At 39.2% G+C, this 21,507-nt stretch overlaps 1 protein-coding gene across 5 annotated transcripts in view; it reads left to right on the forward strand.

Annotated features, from left to right (window-relative positions):
- Positions 1-21,507, forward strand: part of CHD2 (chromodomain helicase DNA binding protein 2) — a 129,349-nt gene that overhangs the window by 90,209 nt on the left and 17,633 nt on the right. For 4 of the 5 annotated variants that reach the window (XM_037000531.2, XM_073227225.1, XM_073227224.1 and 1 more), the window contains 9 exons: positions 859-1,034; positions 3,901-3,942; positions 5,201-5,340; positions 9,558-9,696; positions 9,897-10,047; positions 11,182-11,304; positions 12,582-12,710; positions 13,595-13,735; positions 17,864-17,998. In XM_037000531.2, the coding sequence (XP_036856426.1) occupies positions 859-1,034; positions 3,901-3,942; positions 5,201-5,340; positions 9,558-9,696; positions 9,897-10,047; positions 11,182-11,304; positions 12,582-12,710; positions 13,595-13,735; positions 17,864-17,998 (1,176 nt within the window). The remainder of the gene's footprint in view (positions 1-858; positions 1,035-3,900; positions 3,943-5,200; positions 5,341-9,557; positions 9,697-9,896; positions 10,048-11,181; positions 11,305-12,581; positions 12,711-13,594; positions 13,736-17,863; positions 17,999-21,507) is intronic. The other variant, XM_037000533.2, reaches the window with a different exon arrangement.

A 21,507-nucleotide genomic window follows, 5' to 3' on the forward strand; every position in this document is an offset into this window, starting at 1 on the left:
ATTTTATTATTAAAATATCATTGATATAGAGTCTTATGAAGGTTTCACATGAAAAACAATGTGGTCATTACATTCACCCATATTATCGAGTCCCCTCCCATACCTCATTGCTGTCACTGTCCATCAGTGTAGTAAGATGCCAGAGTCACTCCTTGTCTTCTCTGTCCTACACTGTCTTCCCCATGACCACTGCCCCCCCACCACACCATAATACTCCTCAATCCCTTTCTCCCTCCCTCCCCACCACCTTCCCCTACCCCTCCTCTTTGGTAACTGCTAGTTCCTTCTTTGAGTTTGTGAGTCTGCTGCTATTTGTTCTTAGTCTTGCTTCATGTGCTATTTGATTTTTGCAGCAACACTGAAGTAGGTAAAGTAAGTGTTACTTATCCAGTTTGTTGGAGATAGTAGACTCAGATTTTCCATGATTATAGCAAATCAGTATTAGCTAATAGCCTCCAGTGATTGACCACTTTTCCAGGTGATTTTACATCTACTGACTCGTTTAATCCTTATATGAAAGCTCTATATTATAGGAACTGTTATCCCCATTTTACAAATGGAAAACAAAGGCACAGAGAGGTAAAGTAACTTGCCCAAGGAAGAAAACATGAACCTACAATTCAAATATTTTTATTACAGTTCACTTATCATTATGTAACAGTATGTCTCTGGAAGCTTGAGTATCCCAAGTACATCTTCCTTCATTACATGATAGCTGCCTCCTATTTCATAAAGGAAGATTGACTTGTCTGATGCCATGGGAAGTTCTGGGTACCAGAGTATTCAGATGGGCTTGTCTTAGTCCTTATTAGACCTCTTGAACCTGGCATTTGCTACAGTGTGACTTTCCCTTTCCAGGCTCAGACAAATGACAGTGACTCTGACACTGAGTCTAAGAGGCAGGCGCAGAGATCCTCTGCCTCTGAAAGCGAGACCGATGACTCTGATGATGACAAGAAGCCAAAGCGCAGAGGGCGCCCCCGAAGTGTGCGGAAGGACCTCGTAGAGGGATTTACTGATGCGGAAATTCGAAGGTTGGTGGAGGCTCTGCTCTCTCTTGGGCTCTTTGGAAGGTCCTGCCGTGAGCCTCTTGCTGATTGGATTCCTGGCATTTCTGAGGGTGGGTGGAGGGCTAAGACCTGAAGGGAAGGCGAGAGATCGAGTCGTACCCCTAGTCTCCAGGATGAATCTTCCTTGTCATGTTTTCCTCAGTTGAGCTCTGTTGTTTGTTGCTTTTTTTTTTGGTTTCTTTCCTGATCTCTGATTATTCTGAGCATTTTCACAAAGCCCAACTGAGAAAAAAGAGACAATTGGAGGTAAATTTGGGAGGAAACTTTCTGTTGTTGTTTTTATTCAAGATCATGAATACATAGCATGCATACACACATATATATGTACATATGTATCTACATATAAAAGAAATACTGTTGAGTATAAAAAATTAAGTGGTACAGATACTGCTACTTCACACACCCCATCTCCCCAAGTCTACTTCCCATCAGTGTGAATGCTGATGCCAGTTTGATGGTGGCTTGGTTTTTAGTAGTATAAACAATATAACGTTCTGCAGCTTGCTCTATTTCACTAGTAATCAATTTTAGACATCTTCCTATGTCACTACTTACTGCGCATTTGTTGGTGGCTGATTTACATTTCTCTGTCCTCCAGAAAAAGATATCTAAAATTGCTACTTCTGAAGCCATTTTTTCATGATATTTTTTAAGCCAAATCTTTAAAAAGGCTGAACAAAATAGAAAGTATGAAGATAGCTTTGTGGTCCAATCCATATTAAAAAGGCTGTTATATCAGATAGCCCTTTTAGGTAAATATATTTGAAACACTTTCCCCTAAGTGTTATACTTGTTCTTCTTTCTTTGTTTAATTTATTATGGAAAAATATAAATATATACAGGCATTGACAGGATAGAATATATGCCGTCTCCCCGATACTTGGGTCGCGGTCTCCAGCATCTTGAACCCGCAGCCGCTCCGGCGCGCGGCTACTTCCCCTTGCCGCCTTCTGTCGGTGTGACTCCGAGAACTTACTCAGCTGTCCTCAAGCTGCTACTTCTTCACGTGGATCTCAGTTGCTGTTTGGTGTCCTTGTGTTTCTGCCTGAAGGACTCCTCAGTATTTCTTTTAGGGCAGGTCCGCTAGCAACAAAGTCTCTATTTTTGTTCACCTGGAAATGTCTTAACTCTCCTGTTTGTGAAGCATAGTTTTCATTCTTTTTCAGTCCAAATTCTGGACTTCCTCAGGGATTATTTCCATTGACTGCTTCCCCCCGCCCCCCTTCTTTGTATATGGACCACACTTTCTTGTTTCTTGTGTTACCCGTAATTTTTTGTTGAAAACTGGGCATCTTACGTAATAGATTGGCAAATCTGAAAACCAGATTCTTCCTGTCAGTCAGAGTTGGTTGTATTTACTTGTTTGCTTCTTTAGTAACTTCCCTGGACTAGTTCTGTGAAGTCTGTATTCTTTGCCATGTCATCTGAAGTATTTTCTCATTTAACTTAGTGTCAGTTAAGGATTGAGCGGAGATTTCCTTAAATGCCTTGAGCCAGGAACCTACCAGCCTTTGCTGAAGGGCTGTGTTCGTTGTGGCTTGTTTTCAATGCTTCGTGTTTTAAGGCAGTGTACAGCTCTGCTTTATCATTCAGTTCCTGCTTGCACAGAGCTTTAAGGCCAGCCAGAGGTGATACATGAATTATTCCTGAGGTCTCTCCTGTGCTTGCTCATAGCTGTGCACATGAGCAGTCTGACAGATTCTCAGGAATATGTCAGCTTTTCAAAGCCCCCTATGGGACATCAGTTTTTCCTTTTCATCTTTTAGTCATCCTGTTGATATCTCTACCTGGTAGAGCCATGTCAATGTGCACAGCTGTGAGCAAGCACAGGACAGACCTGTTAAACCTCTGCCTCTGATCGTTTTGACCAATGAGCTGTGAGCAGTGCTCCGCATACACAGCCAAATGGAGACAAGCCCGAGAGTGGAGTGCTTCAGGGTGCTATCAGGCAGGTCAGAAAGCACTGTTCGCCGATAAAGAGTTTGGGGGAAGCTCTAAAACCATTGTTTACCCTCCAGGGGCACGCTGCAGCTTTGCACAACTGCTGTAGTTGGAAGGGTGTTGGCTTTCAAGGCAGTTGAGCATTGGATTAGAGCAAATTAAAATGACAGAACTCACCGTTCTTACTGAGATTCAGCCGTTTTCTTGAGAAAGTGCTTCTTAGATGGTTGTTAAGACTTTGGTTAATTTCTAGAGTTCCAACAAAGTTGATTTTGACAATTTTTGCCTTTGTTCTTGTTGCCTTTATGGAGAAGCAAATTTTCAGAGGTTCCTAACTCCATCATTGTAGAAATCCGTCTCCTCTCAGTATTATTTTGAAGTAAATCTCAGATATCATATTATTATGTACATAAAATATTTCAGTACACATTAAGAAGGAGAAATGTAGAGTTGAGGAATAATCCTCAGGTTCACTTTCACATATAACACTTTCCTAATCCTTGTATCCATGCTGTTCCTTTAATATTGTTTCTTAGCTATTATCATATTCATATTCATGGTCTTCAATTGCCATGTCCTCTATTTTCATTCCCCCCCCTTACATTGTTATACAGTATCTCCCCTTACAATGTTACCTAACCAGATGATTTTAATAATTTGGCATGTTATAGTGATGCCTGTTGATGTATCATGGACATCTTGCTGTTTAGAAAGTGCTGATGGTTTAGCTTACCAGTTTCAAAGACATTCAACAGTGGTTCATTTAATGGCAAGGTTTGGGTCCAATCCATTTTTGACAATGTGCATGGCTTATATTTCATCACAGGATATGTCTGCATTAACATAACTAAGTCTGTTTTTTAAATGTGTTTTGTTGATATATTCATAGGTTCATCAAGGCATATAAGAAGTTTGGTCTCCCTCTTGAACGGTAAGCTCCTTATACATCTTTTTTTCACTTTCATTATACATTGTCATTTTTTGGGTACTGTTACTTACCCATTTAATACTAATGCTGGGGACAATTTTTTTCCCGGAAACATTCTTTTACAAATATTTATTTATTGTGTGATTGTGCATGTCCCTTTGTGGGGAGGGATGACAAAGATGACTGACTATACAGAGATTTTACCTGAATGGGATATGAAGAAGTACATTCCAGATATAGTACAGAGAACAAATGTCCAGATAATTCCGTTTGAGAAATGTGTAGTTAGTGTGCATTCTAGTTCTTAGATTTAATCATGTCAAAGATAAAAGACTTTTTGTGATTTTAGAGTCTTCTACTTTTTAAAGGATTAATTGTTGCTAGGTTTAACTGAAAAAAGAGTTAACACCTTGTCAGTAGTAACTTTGGAAGGGTCATTACAATTTTACAGTCATTTAGAAAATAAATTCAGAAGTTGGATTTTTAACAAAAGACTATTTCATCTAGTTTAGCGTTTTGTACAAAATTAGCAATCTATCCTCTAAATAATAGTACTGACTTAAAGGAGGTACCAGGTTCCTTTCTCTTACTCCTGAGTTTCTGGAGCAGATGAAAATGACAAGCCTCTGTGCTTTGTTTTGTCCTCTCCACTTGGGGATGAAGTAGCGATGTGTAGCAGTAGCAACCTTGAAACTGAGAAAGGTGCATCTTTCCAGGACTTGCTGACCACCCAGGGTAGAATGCCTTTCAGCGACTTACCATCAACACCACAGGGCCTGGCACCTTTTGACAGCCTGATTTTTAAAAATTAACATATGCACATGCTCCATATGACTTGGAGATAAATGAAACATATTGTAAAAGAAACTAACTTGCTTCTAAGAATATTGCAATGAATTCAAGTAGGCTGGAGAAAGGAAGTTGAGCGAGCACAATAGTGCTAAGGCTTTCTGGCACTTCACCTGCTATGTTACCAGACAGCCCATTTAGTTAGTAAAGAAAGCTGGCCTCTGTCGCCTCTGGCTTTTGAAGTTACTTTTTTTTGTGGACTGTTCCAAGGCACACTTCTTTATGGTGAAAATGAGTAAGTTAGCTCTCAGTCATTGTTGGAGGGTTTTTGTAGGAACCTTGAATGATCAATACAGGAGTGTATAAAAAAGTGTGCAGGAGCAAGCTTATATGAGACCAGGTGGTAATCTCATGTGACATTAGAAAAGTAGGCCCTGGGCCCTGAAGTGTCCCCATATTTGTCCCTCCTCAGGCTGGAGTGCATAGCACGTGATGCTGAGCTGGTAGATAAGTCCGTAGCGGATCTGAAACGCCTGGGTGAACTGATCCACAACAGCTGTGTTTCAGCGATGCAGGAGTATGAAGACCAGCTGAAAGAGAACGCCAGTGGGGGTGAGTCAGCGGGTCTTCCTTCAGTGGTTCTCCCGAACTTAGCACTTGGCGGGCTGAGGTTTCTGCTAAAGCTGCTAATGGGCTTTTTGTTTTTTAAGAAGAACAGGCTCATATCATGCATCCCTCATCCTTTGAGGTGCGTAATCTGACCAGCCTTTATGTGAGCTAACATAAAACGCATAGTGTTTTTACAACTGAACTACTCACAAATGAAGTTTATTTTCAGGAGGTAGAGAGTAATGAACAAGATGGACATGTTCTTTTTATGTTGCTTAGAAAGTTTCAATTGGTTTGAATGCTATAAAGACCCAAGTGGCAAAGCTGAGCAGGCACATCTGTCTTTTGGCTACAAGTGAGAACATTATAGACCCACAAGCACTAGTGATTATCTTGGATGTACATATACATATTGTGTTGTGACAAAGTTAAAGGCATTTAGAGAACTAATTGGAATAAATAAAATGTTGGATGAATATTGTAAATGTTTTTGTAACAGTGAGATTTTCATGGCACTTGAGTTTGTTATAACTGGAGTTGACCTGTAGTGCGTTTTCTCTAGACACCAGAAAGTGTTCTTGTCTGTCCTTCAAAGCAGAAGGTGTTGGGAGGCTTATGAGGAAAGAGCTCTGAAGTGTGATTGTTAACAGGACAATGCCATAGTTGAACCTGATAGGGCAGGGGAGTGCTGTCTTTCTGGGTCACTGGGCTGTGTGGTGGATCTGTGCCATTTCCCCCCTCCTTCGGTCACCCTCCACTGTGATAGCCATGGTTCCCAGGAGGCTGTGGTTAAGTGTTCAGCCCTGGATGCAGCCAGTTTACCTGGAATCTGGCTCTGCCATTTAAGTACAAGACCCAATAGAAATCCTCCTTTTGGTGGTCTCATTTGCAAAATGGAGTACTAGTCCTGAAAAGGGTTTGGATGGTGCCTGAGTAATTCCATACGTGTTAAGTGCTTAACATGGCATGTGCCTTGCAGTGTTAGCTATTTAAGTAAAGAGGTATTTGTGCATTGAAAATGCAAGGATATTATTGGAGGTAGAATTTAAAAACATCTTAAATACAGTCCAAGTTGCGTTAATGCATTTTCATTTTTTGTAGTAAAAGAAACTTAAATAACTTAAGCAGCTTGGACAATGATCTGAATATGTGCTTTCATAGCACCCAAATACACCCAAAAGTAAACCTCAAGCTTATGGTGTCTCTTTTCATTACAATTGCTTTGAATAAGCATTATATTCTCATGGCTCAAAAATGAGAAACAGGTGTCCCTATTTCTTGTCTCTAGGAGCATAAAAATACATATATACAAAAATGAATAATATTTTTCTCCTAACACAACTGGCAGTGCAGCCTGCACACTGTCTGTCCCTCGCGTTTTCTGTGTCATGATGTATTTTGGAGTCATTCCTTGTAACAGTCCCCTCCCTCCCATATCCCTCTTTGTTCTGCATGTTCACCGTTATTTTGATTGTGTCCTCCTGGCATTGCTTGTTTCCCATACCTGCATTTCCTGTGAATTAGTATTTGTTAGCATAGTCTGAGTCCAGCTGACATTTCCAATTCAAATGAAAGATTGTTGATATCTCTTTTCTTAAACTGATCAGTTTTGTTCCTGAAAATGTAGATATATTTATGTACTTGTCTTATCTATGTTATACATGGGGGATATCAATACCATTCTTATTGTTAACTGTAGGATGACTTAATATAAAGCTTGAGTTCTTTGCATTTCTTTTTGTTCTTAGAATATATCCTACTAGTGATGAACAGTCAAAATACTGTTTTAAAATTATGAAGTTACTTTTCTCTTTGTGGTTATGCCACAACTTAATATGTAGTAGAGTAATTTTCATTTATTTTCAAATTTTAGCGATTGCTTTTCTCCTTTTAATTTAACTTTCTCTTTCTAGTTATGTAAAACATTTGCATGGTCCAAATTCAAAACTATAAAACAAAGTACATTTAGAAAATCTTGCTTTTTCATGTCAGTGTTCCAGTCTTGTTTTCTTCCGCTCCTATAGGTAACCATTTCTATTAGTTTTGCATTTATCTTTCCATTCTTTCTTCCTAACAGTGTGTATATCCCCTCTTGTATAGAAGAAGGTACTCTGTATTCTGTTCCGTATCTCCTTATTTTCACATATGGAGATCACTCCTTATCATGATGTAGAGACCATCTCTCCTTCCTTCTACAATTGCAGTGTTCCAGTTTGTAGATAGGTGTTAACTCAGACTTTAGCGTTCCCTAGTAATGAATACCTGGGTTGTTTTTGATCTTTTGCCATTATATAGCCAGACAATGACTAAATTGTCTGATGAATATAGTATTTCATATCTCTGTCAGCATATCTTTGGGAAAGATTTCTAGAAGTGGAATTTCTGGGCCCCAGTGAGGATGCATATGTAATTTTGTTAGATATTGCCAAATTCTCCTCCATTAGTCTGATACCATTTGCATTGCCACCAGCAATCTATATTGGTACTGTCTACAAGCCTCACAAACAGAATGTATAGTCAAATGTTTAGATTTTTGCCAAATTGATGGGTGGGAACTGGTATCTCATTTTTCCTTTTAATGATCAAGGTTATATGTCTTTTCTGAGGGCCATTTGTGAACTATTCATGTACTTTGCCCATTTTCTATGAACTTTTAGTCTTCATTTGTAGGATCTCCCTTTTTGTTGTGATTTTTCATTTTACTTTGCTTATGGCATTTTAAGAAAACAAAAAATAAATTCTTATATAGTCAAATTTTTCAGTCTGTTACCGTATTGTGTTTTGGATTTTGAATCCTTTAGAAACATTATCTCTACTCTCAGGATGTAAAGGAATTCACTGATATTTTCCCCTTGCGTTATTTCATTTACTTTTATAACTCTGATCCACTTGGGAATTTTCCTGATGTATCCATTTTATTTATTTATTTTGTATATGGCTACTGTATTCTCAGTACATTATTAAAAATGATTCACCTTTTTCCCACTGCCTGATTTTTGAAGAGATACATAATCTGTTATGGATGTATTAGTGTCCTGTTAATGGGCATTAAGCTTTCTAAGCTTTTGCTCTACAGTGTTGTGGTGAGTCATTTTGTATGTGTTCTGTTTTGTACCATACCCTCTTACCAGCATTGAATGAGTATCTGTTTCCTCTCAGTCTCACCAACGTTTTCAAATTTTTGAGTTTTTGTGACCTGATAGGTTATGAATAGTATGTGTCTATTTAATTTGCATTTCTCTTACCATGAGTGAGGTTGAATATTTTTCACATGTTTAGGAATCATTTGTATTTACTTTTCTGTGAATTATCGCTGTATCCTTTGCCCATTTTTCTATGGCAGTCCTTTTATTTTACAGATGAGGAAACAGACCCAGAGAGATTAATAGCTATAACAGTGAGAGGGGGAAAGAGAAGGGGTAGTTTGTGCAGATTTGGGATTAAGTCCCAGATTTCTGATTTTTAGAGAAATGCCTTTCCTATTTTAACACATTCTGTTCCAGCTCTCATCAGTATTGTTGGGAATGGCATTTGTGTGAAATTCTGGTGGATTACATGAGACTCTTTAAATAATTGTATATAATTGTAGTGCCATTTCATTGACTTAAATGTTTCTAAAAAAAGGAATCATTTTCTCAGGCTATCAGCCATCTTTCCTCTCACAGTCAAGTGGCATCTCATGGATTTCCTTAGACTCTGGTTAGAGTTGACTAGTTTCTTTTTTTTTACCTCTGTGATGATTTTAATTTCAAACTAGGGCTAGAATAACTTCCTGACACCTGTTCATCATTTCAATTTGTATTAACTTGATCTCTTTATTAATAGAGAAGATCATCTTTAAAACACTTGAATTTTTGAACTGTGTGAATGGGATTAGTTAGAAAACAAAAGAAAAAAATTAAGCAATAAAATTCCTTTGGAATCTTCTTTTGTTAATTTTATTACTTTTAGAAACAAAGTATAAAACAAGCAGGAAGATTAAAATACAATTAAATACCAGTGAATAAAAAAAAGTCCTAAATATTAAAAGACCGAATTGTTTATAGAGGGTTTTTAATGAACATTGACTAATTTTTTATGCTGTGCAGATTATATCTTTGAACTAACAGTAAGCCAGAGATATGTTTTAAGGGAGTAAGTATTTAGTATTTGCTGAAATATGTTTTCTGTGGACCTTTAGCAAAATCTCATTTCACTAATGTGAAATTGGTATTCTTCAGGGAAAGGACCAGGGAAAAAGAGAGGCCCAACAATCAAGATATCTGGGGTTCAGGTCAATGTGAAATCTATTATCCAACATGAGGAAGAGTTTGAGATGCTGCATAAATCTATCCCTGTGGACCCTGAAGAAAAAAAAAAGTGAGTGTATTCTGTGCATGTGCGTGGGCAGTCGTGCTGTGAGAAAGTAGATTTGAAGTTACAGTGATGTGTAGTCATGTAGCGATTCCATTGTCTTTTCTTCAGCCTGTCAGAATACTTTGTCCATAATTAATTTGTGTTCATTTCCGAATCAAAAAGGCCCCTCCACTGATGTCCTCCTGCTTTTGAAATCCCTTTAGATACTGCTTAACCTGTCGTGTCAAAGCTGCACATTTCGATGTCGAGTGGGGAGTGGAGGATGATTCTCGCCTGTTGCTGGGCATTTATGAGCATGGCTATGGGAACTGGGAGTTAATTAAAACGGATCCAGAGCTCAAGTTAACTGACAAAGTAAGTATCTCTGTGATGTTGGAGATTCCTTGGAGGATCTGTTATATAATATTTTTATATTGATTACTTATTTTTAACTGTTTTCTGGGAGGTGGGGGACCAAACTGGAGAGTAGTACAATGGTAAATTCCTGGGATTTCTTTAATTTTTTTTATATTTGGAAATGTTACCATCTTTATTAGACTCTGGCACTGTTGAATAGATGAAGATAATAGCCAGGTGAAATTTTGGGGAAATTATAGGAAAAATCTTAAAATTCTTACTATACATGAAATCTCATTGCAACAAATACCAGGGTGAGATTATTAATAATAAAAGTATTTCCTGGCCTTTGTTTAAAACTATTTGAAACAACTGTGTTTCACTTCTACGCACAGAGGAAGAATGATACATGCCTTGGTATTTTTTGTAATGGAATCAAACATTGGCTGTACTTCTCCCACAAAATTGAGCCTCCCAGTATGTGTGTTGCAAATCAGGCTACCAAATAGTAAGGCCGTGCTCAGAGCTGTAAGCAGGGAAAGCTGACTGGCTCCAATTTCAGTAGGATGCTCTCCATGCTGTGCTCCTGGCAGGGCTTTTCCTGGCACGTCAAACAACGCTCATCCCATGTATGATGTTTTAAGAGGGTGACAGCACCCTGCCCTAAGCACTGAGACCAGTCAGATCCAGTCTGGCCTGAGAGGTCCAGCTGTCGCAGCAGGGACGGATTGTGTCCCGGCGCGGCTCAGTGCTCTCCGGCAATGCTCTAAGAAGCATTTTCAATCTGAAACAAAGCTTTGACCTAGCTCCAGGGATTCCCTGCTCCTGGAAGGAGGAAATCCACGACGGCCGGGATGCTCTAGCAGAGGAAGCCAACAAGCCCCTCCTACCTGAGTTGTTCTACCCTGTTAACAGCACAGGTAGGAGCCAGTGGGAGAGCTGGATTTTTCCATCCCATTTTGTAAAATGAGACGGCTCGTAAGGGATTTTCAGTGACTGGGAACCATGGACATGAGATAGGATCTGAGGCTTTATCTGTATTTTGGGTGGTTGGGGAGGGAAAGGTCTGCTCAGTTCTGTTGTCTCTGTTTATCCTGATCCACTAACCGGGATGTGGGTGGTGACGGGTGCTTCTCTTCTTTCCTGTTGAAGATTCTGCCTGTGGAGACGGATAAAAAGCCTCAGGGGAAGCAGCTACAGACCCGAGCCGATTACCTGCTGAAACTGCTCAGGAAGAGTCTGGAGAAGAAGGGGGCTGTGGCAGGTGGGGAGGAGGTGAGTATAGCTTTCCACTGGGTGTCCTTCAGGGGAGCTGCAGCTCCAGCCTTGCAGAGTTAGACAGAAGGGGTGCCCCTCCGGTGGCGCATACAGACCAGTGCCTTCTCATGGGTGCTGCTGTTGAGGGTCCAGTGATGGTAGCTTTGTTGGTAATCACTTAATAATTGGTGTAACCCTCCTGGCAACTTAGAAGCCTAGACTCCACCAATTTTGCCTTAAAACAGTCCTCATTTCTCTGTCATACAATTGGTCCAGAAATAGTTGCTCTTTGTGCTGCTTCCTGAGTTTGGGAGCATAGTTCTGGTTACTGTGTGAACACCACTGGGTCTGCCTGTTGGTACAGCGACCTCTGGACTACTTGTAACAGTGGGTCCCAGGAATAAACTGGATAATTGGAATCTACAGTTAATTCAGAAGCTGGATGTCAGTTATGATTACTTTTCTTCCCATGAATTACAAATGTTCTTTATGGAATAGAAAAGCTTTAATTCATCTGAGCTTGATTTCCTTTTACTTCCCCAATTTTTCGTTTCAAATTCAGGCCTAGAAAGATGCGAATCATAGTTAGGAGCTGTCTGTTACATCTGATACCGGCAGCCTTTGTGTGTGTTTGTTCCTGAAGAGCACTTAGAGCTGTGCCATCTGTATTTATTTCCCTATGTAATGAAACAAATTTTAGAAAACACTATAATCCCGTACTTTGTCCTTTTTCACGTAACATGTCATTTGTGTCATTCTCCAGATAATATGTTGAATGTGTACTGTAATTGCACATTCTGGGGAGGGTCTGGAGAGGCAGTCAGTCGTGGTTTACAGTTATTTTAGAAACTGTATTGTATTTGATTGAGTAGATAAACAATGTAGTAACTTTATCTTTATTTTAGATATAGCATAGTTGTAGGTTTCTTAATGTTACTATTAAGTCTTTTATGTATTATCTCGATTTGTATTTTTGTGCCTAAAATGTTTTGTCTTCTTCTGAATTACATCTTTAGGATGAATTCCAAAAAATGGAATCAGTAGGTTCAAGGATATTAGTGCTTTTATGTGGTATGGGATATTTCATAATCAGTGTATCATATATCATATGATATATCATAGCAGTATATCATGAACATGGGAGAAGTGTCAATTTACTTTCATTAATTCTTAGAATTTCATCTGAATGTTCCTGTTTGAATTATATGCCTGCTACTCTTTAAAGAGTCATAGTGTTATTTGGTAATGCTTTTGGGGGACTTAATTTGTAGTTATTCTTTTCTCCCTCTTTCCAGGCCAAATTAAAGAAGCGGAAGCCTCGAGTAAAGAAAGAAAACAAAGCACCCAGGCTGAAAGATGAGCATGGAATTGAGTTTTCATCTCCTAGACACTCAGACAATCCATCAGAAGAGGGAGAAGTAAAGGTATGAGGCTGGATTTCAGTGGAGGTTTACTCCTTAAGCTTCATTCATTGTGCCAGTCAGCAGGAAAACCATGTGAGATGTGTTTGGTTTACATACAGAGTAGATAGAATGAAAATAGAATAGACATGTTTTTGCTTAACCTCTGAGAGAGAACTATTGTTGTTAATTTAAGTCAGCAATTGCAAATTCATAGATAACGAAGTAAATGAAGGGGAACCATGCAAATTTTAACAATTCATGGCAATTGACAGTCTTGTTGAGAAAGATAGGAAGTGGTGAGGACTGTGGTTGACAAGAGGGCGCTACACAGGTCAGTTCATTGTCAGGCCGAACAAAATTCATCCGGGGGTCAGGATTGGCCTAAGGCCTGCTGGTTTGTGACTTCTAGTCTAAGCAAAATGAAAAACAAATTGGTAGCATTCAGTGTATTGTTGTAGCAAGTGACAACTTTGTGGCATTTTATTTCATTTCTCTTTGTATTTTGAGACTAGCTCCAAGAGGATCAGCAGTAGGTGCAGAATAAACATGGATTTGAGTCATGCATACCTGAATTCATTACTAGCAAAGCAACCTCACCAATTACTAGCTGACAGTAAATAATCTCTTTGGTTCCTCAGTTTTTTCCATCTGTGAAATGGTAATGATAATGCCTATGTTGAGGGTTGCTATGAAAATTAAAGAGAAGATGTAAGTGAAGAGCTTAACTGGTTATTTCCAGAGCATTTAGAATTGTAGGAGTGAGTGCCTTAAGGCTGTATGCCTGAAAACAGCCTTCTAAGTGTAGGTGCACTGATGACTACTGGTGGCAGTGCATCTTTCTCCAGAAAGTACACAATTAAATGTAAAGCTTGTGGCAAAAGCTCATAGCCCTGTTTGTTTTTTAGGATGATGGTCTAGAAAAAAGTCCAATGAAAAAGAAACAGAAGAAGAAAGAAAACAAGGAGAACAAGGAGAAACAAATGAGTTCTAGGAAAGACAAAGAAGGGGACAAGGAAAGGAAGAAGTCAAAAGATAAGAAAGAGAAGGTATCCGTGTCATTCTACTTACTGAGATTCTCACAGCCTCTGGAATTCCCTTCTAGGATTTAAAAATAGAATGGGGTTTGAGGACTCTGTGATAATTATATTTTCATGGGTATATCTAAGAAGGAAGGATGGGTCTGTCAGAGGGATTCCTGTACCTCTTCCCACAGAGAGAGGGGAATGTGCAAGTTTGAGGAGTTCTTTAATATGCAAGGCCTCTGCTTGATCTTTTAGTGCATATTTCAGAGGGGATGTTTGAATGAAATAGGACAGGTGAGAGAAATCTGCATTTCCAGGTTGAAATGCATTTACTACTTGAAAAATGTTACCAGACTCATGGTAGAGGAGCATAATCCACAGATGAATTTGAGTATTTGAAGGGCTTAGGATTCAAACCAAATACTATCAGAAGATAAGCTTTTGGAATAGAAATAGATGAAAAGCCTTGATATCATATAATCTTCACTTGAGGGGTTTTATGAAGTTAATTCCAAACCACAGAATTCCATGTCTGCTTTCTGGCTTCCTGTGAAATTATTTTGCAGTAAATCTGTAATCACTGTTAAAACATACAAATAACTGGTATAATCCCACCATCCAGTGATACCGTTCTCCAGAGGTTTCTTGATAAGTGCTGTTGGAACTTTTGTCTTATGCATAAAGTACAAATAAATATAAAATGAAAATCAAGTCAGACTGTTCAGGCAGTCCTTTATTACCCCCTTAGCAGTGTATCACAAACAACTTTGCAAGCGAATGAATAAATGTTCAAATCATTTCTAGTGGATAAGGAAAATTCTGTTTAGTTACAGCATCTTCAAAGCAATTTCAAGCCTACATATTGAAATCACTTTTCACATTTTTAATGTTTTAAACTATCCTGTGACAGATACCTTTGCATTTGTGCTCCCACAGACGGACTCTTTTTTAAAAATGAAATACAGGCATACCTTGGAGATATTGTGAGTTTGGTTGTAAACCACTGCAATAAAGTAAATATTCCAGTAAAATAAGTCAAATGAATTTTTTTTGTCTCCCAGTGCATATGAAAATTCTGTTTACGCTATACTATAGTCTGTTAAGTGTGCAATAGCATTTTGTCTAAAAAAAGTGTACATACGTTACACTGAAAAAATGCTCACCATCCCTTGAACTTCAATGAGTCATAGAATCTTTCCACTCGCAGAGTCCTGAGGTTGCTGAGTGCTCAGGGCGATGGTCGCTGAAGGTTGGGGTGGCTGTGGCAGCTCCTTGAAGTAAGACAACAGTAAAGTTTGCCGAATGAATCGACTCTTCCTTTCACAAACTATCTCTCTAGCATGTGATGCTGTGTGATAGCATTTTACTCACAGTAGAATTTCTTTGAAAATTGGAAAGAAACCCTGAGGAAAGAAACCTCAGTCCATGCTACTAGTTTCTTAGCTAAGTTTATGTAATATTCTAAATCCTTTGCTGTCATTTCAACAGTCTTCACCAGGAGTAGATTCCATCTCAAGCCACTTCTTTACTCAGCCTTAAGAGCAGCTCCTCACCTGGTAAAGCCTTGTCAAGAGATTACAACAGTTCAGTCACATCTTCAGAATCCACTCTAGCTCTAGTTCTTGCTATTTCGACCACATCTGCAGTTGCATCCTCCACTGATGTCTTGAGGGTCATCCATGAGGGTTGGAATCAGCTTCTTCCAAACTCCTGTTCATGTTGGTATTTTGACCTCTTCCCATGAATTACAAATGTTCTTTATGGAATCTAGAATGGTGAGTCCTTTCCAGAAGGTTTTCAATTGACTTTGCCCAGATCATCAGAGGATCTGATGGCAGCTACAGCCTTACAAAATCTATTTCCAAATAACAAGACTTAAAAGTCAAAATTACCCTTTGAGTCATGGGCTGCAGAATGGATGTTGTGTTAGGTGATACGAAAATAACATTCTTCTCCTCATCCGTCTCTATCAGAGGTCTTGAGTGACCAGGTGCACTGTCAGTGAGCAGTAATCTTTTGAAAGGGGTCTTTTTCCTGAGTAGTAGATCTCAATAGTGGGTTTAAAATCTTATAAACCATGTTGTAAACAGAGGGCTGTCATCGAGGCTTTGTTATTCCATTTCTGGAGCACAGGCAGAGTAAGTAGATGCAGTATAATTATTAGGTGCCCTAGGATTTTCAGAATGGTAAATGAGCATTGGCTTCAACTTAAGTCACCTGCTGCATTAGCCACTAATAACGTCGTCAGCCTGTCCTTTGAACCTTTGAAGCCAAGCATTGACTTCTCCTCTCTAGCTATGAAAGTCCTACATGCCATCTTCTTCCAAGAGAAGGCTATTTCCTCTACATTGAAAATCTGTTTTTCATGAATTTGTGAATTACCTCAGCTGGATAACTTACCACCGCTTCTCTGTAGCGCTTGCTGCCTCCCCTTGCGCTTTGATGTCACGGAGATGGCTTCTTACCTCAAACCTCATGAACCGGTGTCTGTTAGCTTCCGACTGTGCTTCCGCAGCTGCTTCTCTCTCTGAGTTTTCATAGAATTGAAGAGAGTCAAGGCCTTGCTCTGGATTAGGCTTTGGCTTAAGGGAATATTATGGCTGGTTTGATCTTTTCTGTCCACACCACTCAAACTTTCTCCTGTGTCACCGATAAGGCTCTTTCATTTTCTGATAATTTGTGTGTATACTGGAGGAGCACTTTTTATTTCCTTCAAGAACTTTTCCTTTGTATTCACCAGTTGACTGTTTGGTGTGAGCAGCCTAGCTATTAGCATGCCTTCTTCTCTATGCTTAACCATTTCTAGCTTTTGATTTAAAATGAGTGATGTGTGACCCTTCCTTTCCCTTAAACCTTTTGAGGCCACTGCAGGGTTGTTAATTGGCCCAATTTCAATGTTGTTGTGTCTTACGGAATAGGGAGGCCCAAAGAGAAGGGAGAGAGGTAGGGAACAGCCAGTTGGTGGAGCAGTGAGAACACACACATGTTAAATTCACCACCTTGTATAGGCTTGGGGTATAGCACTCCTAAACAATTACAATACTAACATCAAAGATTACTGATCATAACACCATATAATAAATATAATAATAATGAAAAAGTTTTGAATACTGCAAGGTTTACCAAAATATGACAACCGTGAAGTGTGAGCAAATACCATTGGGAAAATGGCACCAGTAGACTTGCTCATAGCCAGGTTGCCACAAACCTTCAGTTTGTGAGAAACACAGTATTTGTGAAACGCTGTAAAGCAAAGCACAACAAAGCAAGGTATGCCTGTATTTCAAAGATAAAAGCGCAAAGAACAATTTAATGGACATCTGTTTATCTACCACTCAGCTAACAGCTGTTAACATTTTTTTCACGTTTACATCAAGTGGCTTTTTTTTTTTTTTTTTTTTTTGGTTAGTATATTTTGTGTTTCACGCACACATTGCTGATCCTGTTGAAGGCCCCCCTCTATTACTTCTCCCACATTTCATTGCTCTGCCTCTCTCTTTTCTCCGATCTTCAAACCACTATTGAAGTAGTGGTTTGAAAACTTTCTGTGTTTTTATTCTTTTACTATATATTATATAATCATAAGATGTATCAGTTTATGTTTTTTAATGTTCACACACAAAGCCATTATATATATATATATATATGGAACCTCTATATTTGTATCTGTAGATACCCATCCTTCTGCAGTTTTCCATCGATAAATGAAATTTATCCATGTGGATTCATGTAGATTTCAATCATTTGCAATATTTTCATTAATAGAAATTCCTAGATGAGAAGTATATGTTCATTTACAAGTTATTAATAAAAACTGCCACATGAGACTATAAAGCCCTGTCATTTTATAATCTTAACTGCTTCCTGATGTTTTTGTGCATTTTATGGTTTCAGGAAATAGAAGCCAAAAGAGCATTAATGAGGTTGAAGTTATAATTGGGTACATTTAGAGACAGAAATAGGAATGATGTATGATTAAGTCATTAATCGTGTAGGTTTGGCTTCCCGATGTCTCAGGAGATTTTATTTTACCTTTATAAACTGAGGCCATCACAGTTGCCTGTTGTGGTGATGTGACATAGGCAAGAAGTCCAAATTACAAGTCAGGGATGGCACAAATGGTAATGATTCCTTGTAACTCTTTTTTAAAAGCCTAAAGGTGGTGATGCCAAATCTTCGAGTAAATCAAAGCGATCTCAGGGTCCTGTCCATATTACAGCAGGAAGTGAGCCTGTCCCCATTGGAGAGGATGAGGAGGATGATCTGGACCAGGAGACATTCAGCATAGTAAGTCTTGAAACTGAGAGATTCCGGTGTCTGCAGCCACAGTGCTTTCTGTGGCTCTGCCTTTCATAGGTCCAGCCACAGAGCCTCAGCAGGTCTAAATATCAGTGTGTCATTTTTAAACCCATTACTTCTAATATCTAAAGACCTTGTGCTCTGGAACAAGCTGGAGGGAAGAGATGTTCTTACTCGCTCTCTAGTGAGAAAGAAGTTTAGGGAATGGATTTCCTATCTTGTGTTTACAGTTGGAACCCTGCAGGGGCCCTGAGAGGCATTATGGAACAGAGCGTTCACTGAGCTAACACTGAATTACTGAAAAATCTATGTGCCAGCTGTTGAAAAGATCACTGTTTCTGTCGCTGTAGACTTTACATTCTAGTAGAGGAGCTAAGTAACTGTACAAACCTAGTGATGGGCCTATGGAGGGCAGAGGTCCTGTGAGAAGGGGATGTGACCCAGCAAGGGAAATCAGGAAGGCATGTTTAAGGAAGTGATGTCTGGATTGGGTGCTGAAGGAAGGGAAAAGGTAAAGGAGGAGAGGGGAGGGAAGGCAGCCAGCGCAAGGCAGCAGCAGGCACAGAGGCCCGAGTGCTGCGGTGAGGAGGCTCCAGAAGGCGCTGCGGCCGGGGGGTGGGAGCAAAGGGATGTGGCCTGGAGCAGTGGTGAGCGTGGCCGTACCTTCATGCTGTGGAACTGTAGGCGCTAAGACACCGGCTTCGGTGTTTTCTGTCTCACACAAAACAGGGAAGATGATGGGGGAGGGAGTTTGTGGACCAGGTCTTCCGTGAGACTGGAAACGGGCCAGCCCATCCTCAGGGACCATAGCTCCTCAGTGCAGCTGCGTGCATGTGTTTCGTTGTGCTGCTCATGACTCCCTTCCTCACCTCTCTGTGGTCTCTTCCTTTCCCCAACCTTCAGCGAAGCACAGTTCACTGAGCAGGTAATGCCGCCTCAAAGAGCAGTGCCCATCCCGATCGCAAATACTCCTGCTCTGTGGCAGCAAAGGGTAGAACTTTGATCTCCTTCTATAAAGCAGTCTTTTCTCTCTCTGTCCCTTTGTCTGTGTTCCCAAAAACCTATATGCTTGTGTGTGTGTGTGTGTGTGTGTGTGTATTTTTACATTTATTTCATTTTTCTTAATTCTCTCTACTCTTCCTGAAAGTCTTTGAGATGAAGTACTGTGTCTTATGTAAGGTATATTTAGATGTTAGAAGTATATCTAAAATATATGTATCAGTAAGTAAGTAAACTGAGTAAATGAATTAACTGTTAAACAGCTATTGGATCTGTTTCCTGGTTCTTCCTTAGCCCAGTATTTATAAGAAGAAATCCTAACTAATGCTTCTGTGGTACCTACCATTTTTAAAAATGTTTTTATTTACATATTGGCTCATTTAATCTTGTTTTTTTACATTATGAAATGTTGAAAAAACAAAAATTTAAGAAATATAATAAACATTGATGTACATACCATAAAGCCTTGTCAAATCTAAATTTTAAGACTCAGAGAATGAAATTCTTCTTCCCAGGAGTAACCACAACTTTAAATTTGATTATCATTCACATACTTTGTTTTAGAGCAATAAGCTCACATAAACAGCCAGGCACTGTTTGTATATTTTATATGTATTATCTCCATAACAGTTGTATGAAATAGGCAATTCTCCATTTTACGTATTAAAAAATAAGGTAGAGAGTTAAACTTGTCCTGTATCACATAGTATGATGTAGAGCAACAATTTGACCCAGACAATTTGGCATGAGAGCCTGGGTTCTTAACCATTAATATTAACAGTCTCCCATGTATCCATAATGAGCTATATATAATACTACTTTCCATCTTTAAAACTTTATATAAATGCCACACTATATTTCTTACAACTTATTTTTCTTTCCTCAGCATTTGTATCTTTGTGATTTATCCATGTTGATAATTAGGTCTCTGTAAATGTTTCATATTACTCTGTTTTTATGACTTCCAGAATTCATTCTTTCTCCCATTGGTAAACTTGTTTTTTTTTTTCCAAACGTTTACTATTAAAAACAGGCTGTGGTGAGATTGTTGTAAATATTTTGTCATACACAGATGTAAGGGCTTCTCCAGAGTGTATTTAGCTTGAGCAGCATTGCTGGGTTTTCATGAGGCATATGCACATGTACTACTTCGTTAAATAGTGGTGAGTTACTTCCAAAGCAATTGTAGAGATTCACACACTCTTTCTAGCAACGAGTGGGAGTTCCTGTATTTCTCACTCATGGAAATAATATGGTAATTTCTGACTTCTTAATTTTTGCCAGTCTGAGGGGTATTGATTATCGTCAGTATATCTGAGGGATATATTGATTAGTGATGGAGTTGAAGTTTTTGCCATATTTATTGGACATTCATGTCTCCAGTGAGTTTTGAGTAAGTTGTCTTTTCTTACCTTTTCTATTCGTGATACTAATTTTCTATCTGTTATAGTCATTATAACTGTCTCCCAGTTTCTGGTATATTTTTATTTTTATCCTTTTTAAAATAGAAGTGTAACTTGGAAAAAGGAATAGATCATAAGTGTATAGTTACAGAATTACCACAAAATGATGAGAGTTTTCTTTGTGAGGTTTCATTGTTCTGAAATTTATGATCTTGTGCTTAGATAATTCATTATACCAGATACATAGTGGCTGACAGTCATTCATGTCTTACAGGTCTGAGTAATTTTCTCAAATTAATTTGTGATAATTTCCTCTTGAGTTCTTAGTTTTATCTTTATGGAACTCCTTGTTTTTGGATATTGGACTCTAGGAGTGGTCCCTAATATTGTTATCTTTTCTTATTTTCCATTTCTGCTTTTTAAACTACTTTCTGGGAGATCCTCTCAACTTTATCTCCCATTACTTCTTTTGAGCTTTTCATTTCTCTTGTGTTTTATTTCCAAGACCATCTCCCCTCTGTGGTTCTCTGAGTGCTTTTTTATTTCCCCATAATTTTTTTTCCATCATTCATGTCAAAATATTTTTTCGGGTGGCTCAATTGTCTGCTCCTATTAGAGGCAGGGGACTAAACATCTGGAAGCATTGAGCATGTGGGTTGGGCTTGACCCGCTTGGAGACGGTTCGCTCTAGCCAGTTCGCTGTCGCGCAGTCTGGCTGGGCCACTTCTGGCAGCCCTCCGGTGGGCAACCAGCATCTTCGGTTCATCCTCTGGGCGCTCGGATTTATGGGGAAGAATTCCCGGGTCTCCTGACTGGAGGTTGAAGGTTCTGGACTCTGAGAAGCGGAAGCCCAGGCGCTGGCTCATCTAGTGTGCTTTCCAGTTCAGGACGTCCATGCATTTCTGTTTCCGGGGCACCAGGCTTGTCTTTCAGCTGCCGCCTTGCAGCCCAGTTCAGAGACCTTTTTTTACCCTCTGCAGAGAATGAACCTCCGCATCTTCTGGAGGTTTGGCTGTCTGTCCTGAATCTGGGTGTCTGTTAACTCTTAAGCAGTCTTTAAAAAACCAGTCCTTACAGTGACTGTAATGGGGTGTG

Source organism: Manis javanica, chromosome 18 (genome assembly GCF_040802235.1).
Source record: "Manis javanica isolate MJ-LG chromosome 18, MJ_LKY, whole genome shotgun sequence".
Taxonomy (NCBI): Eukaryota; Metazoa; Chordata; class Mammalia; order Pholidota; family Manidae; genus Manis; species Manis javanica.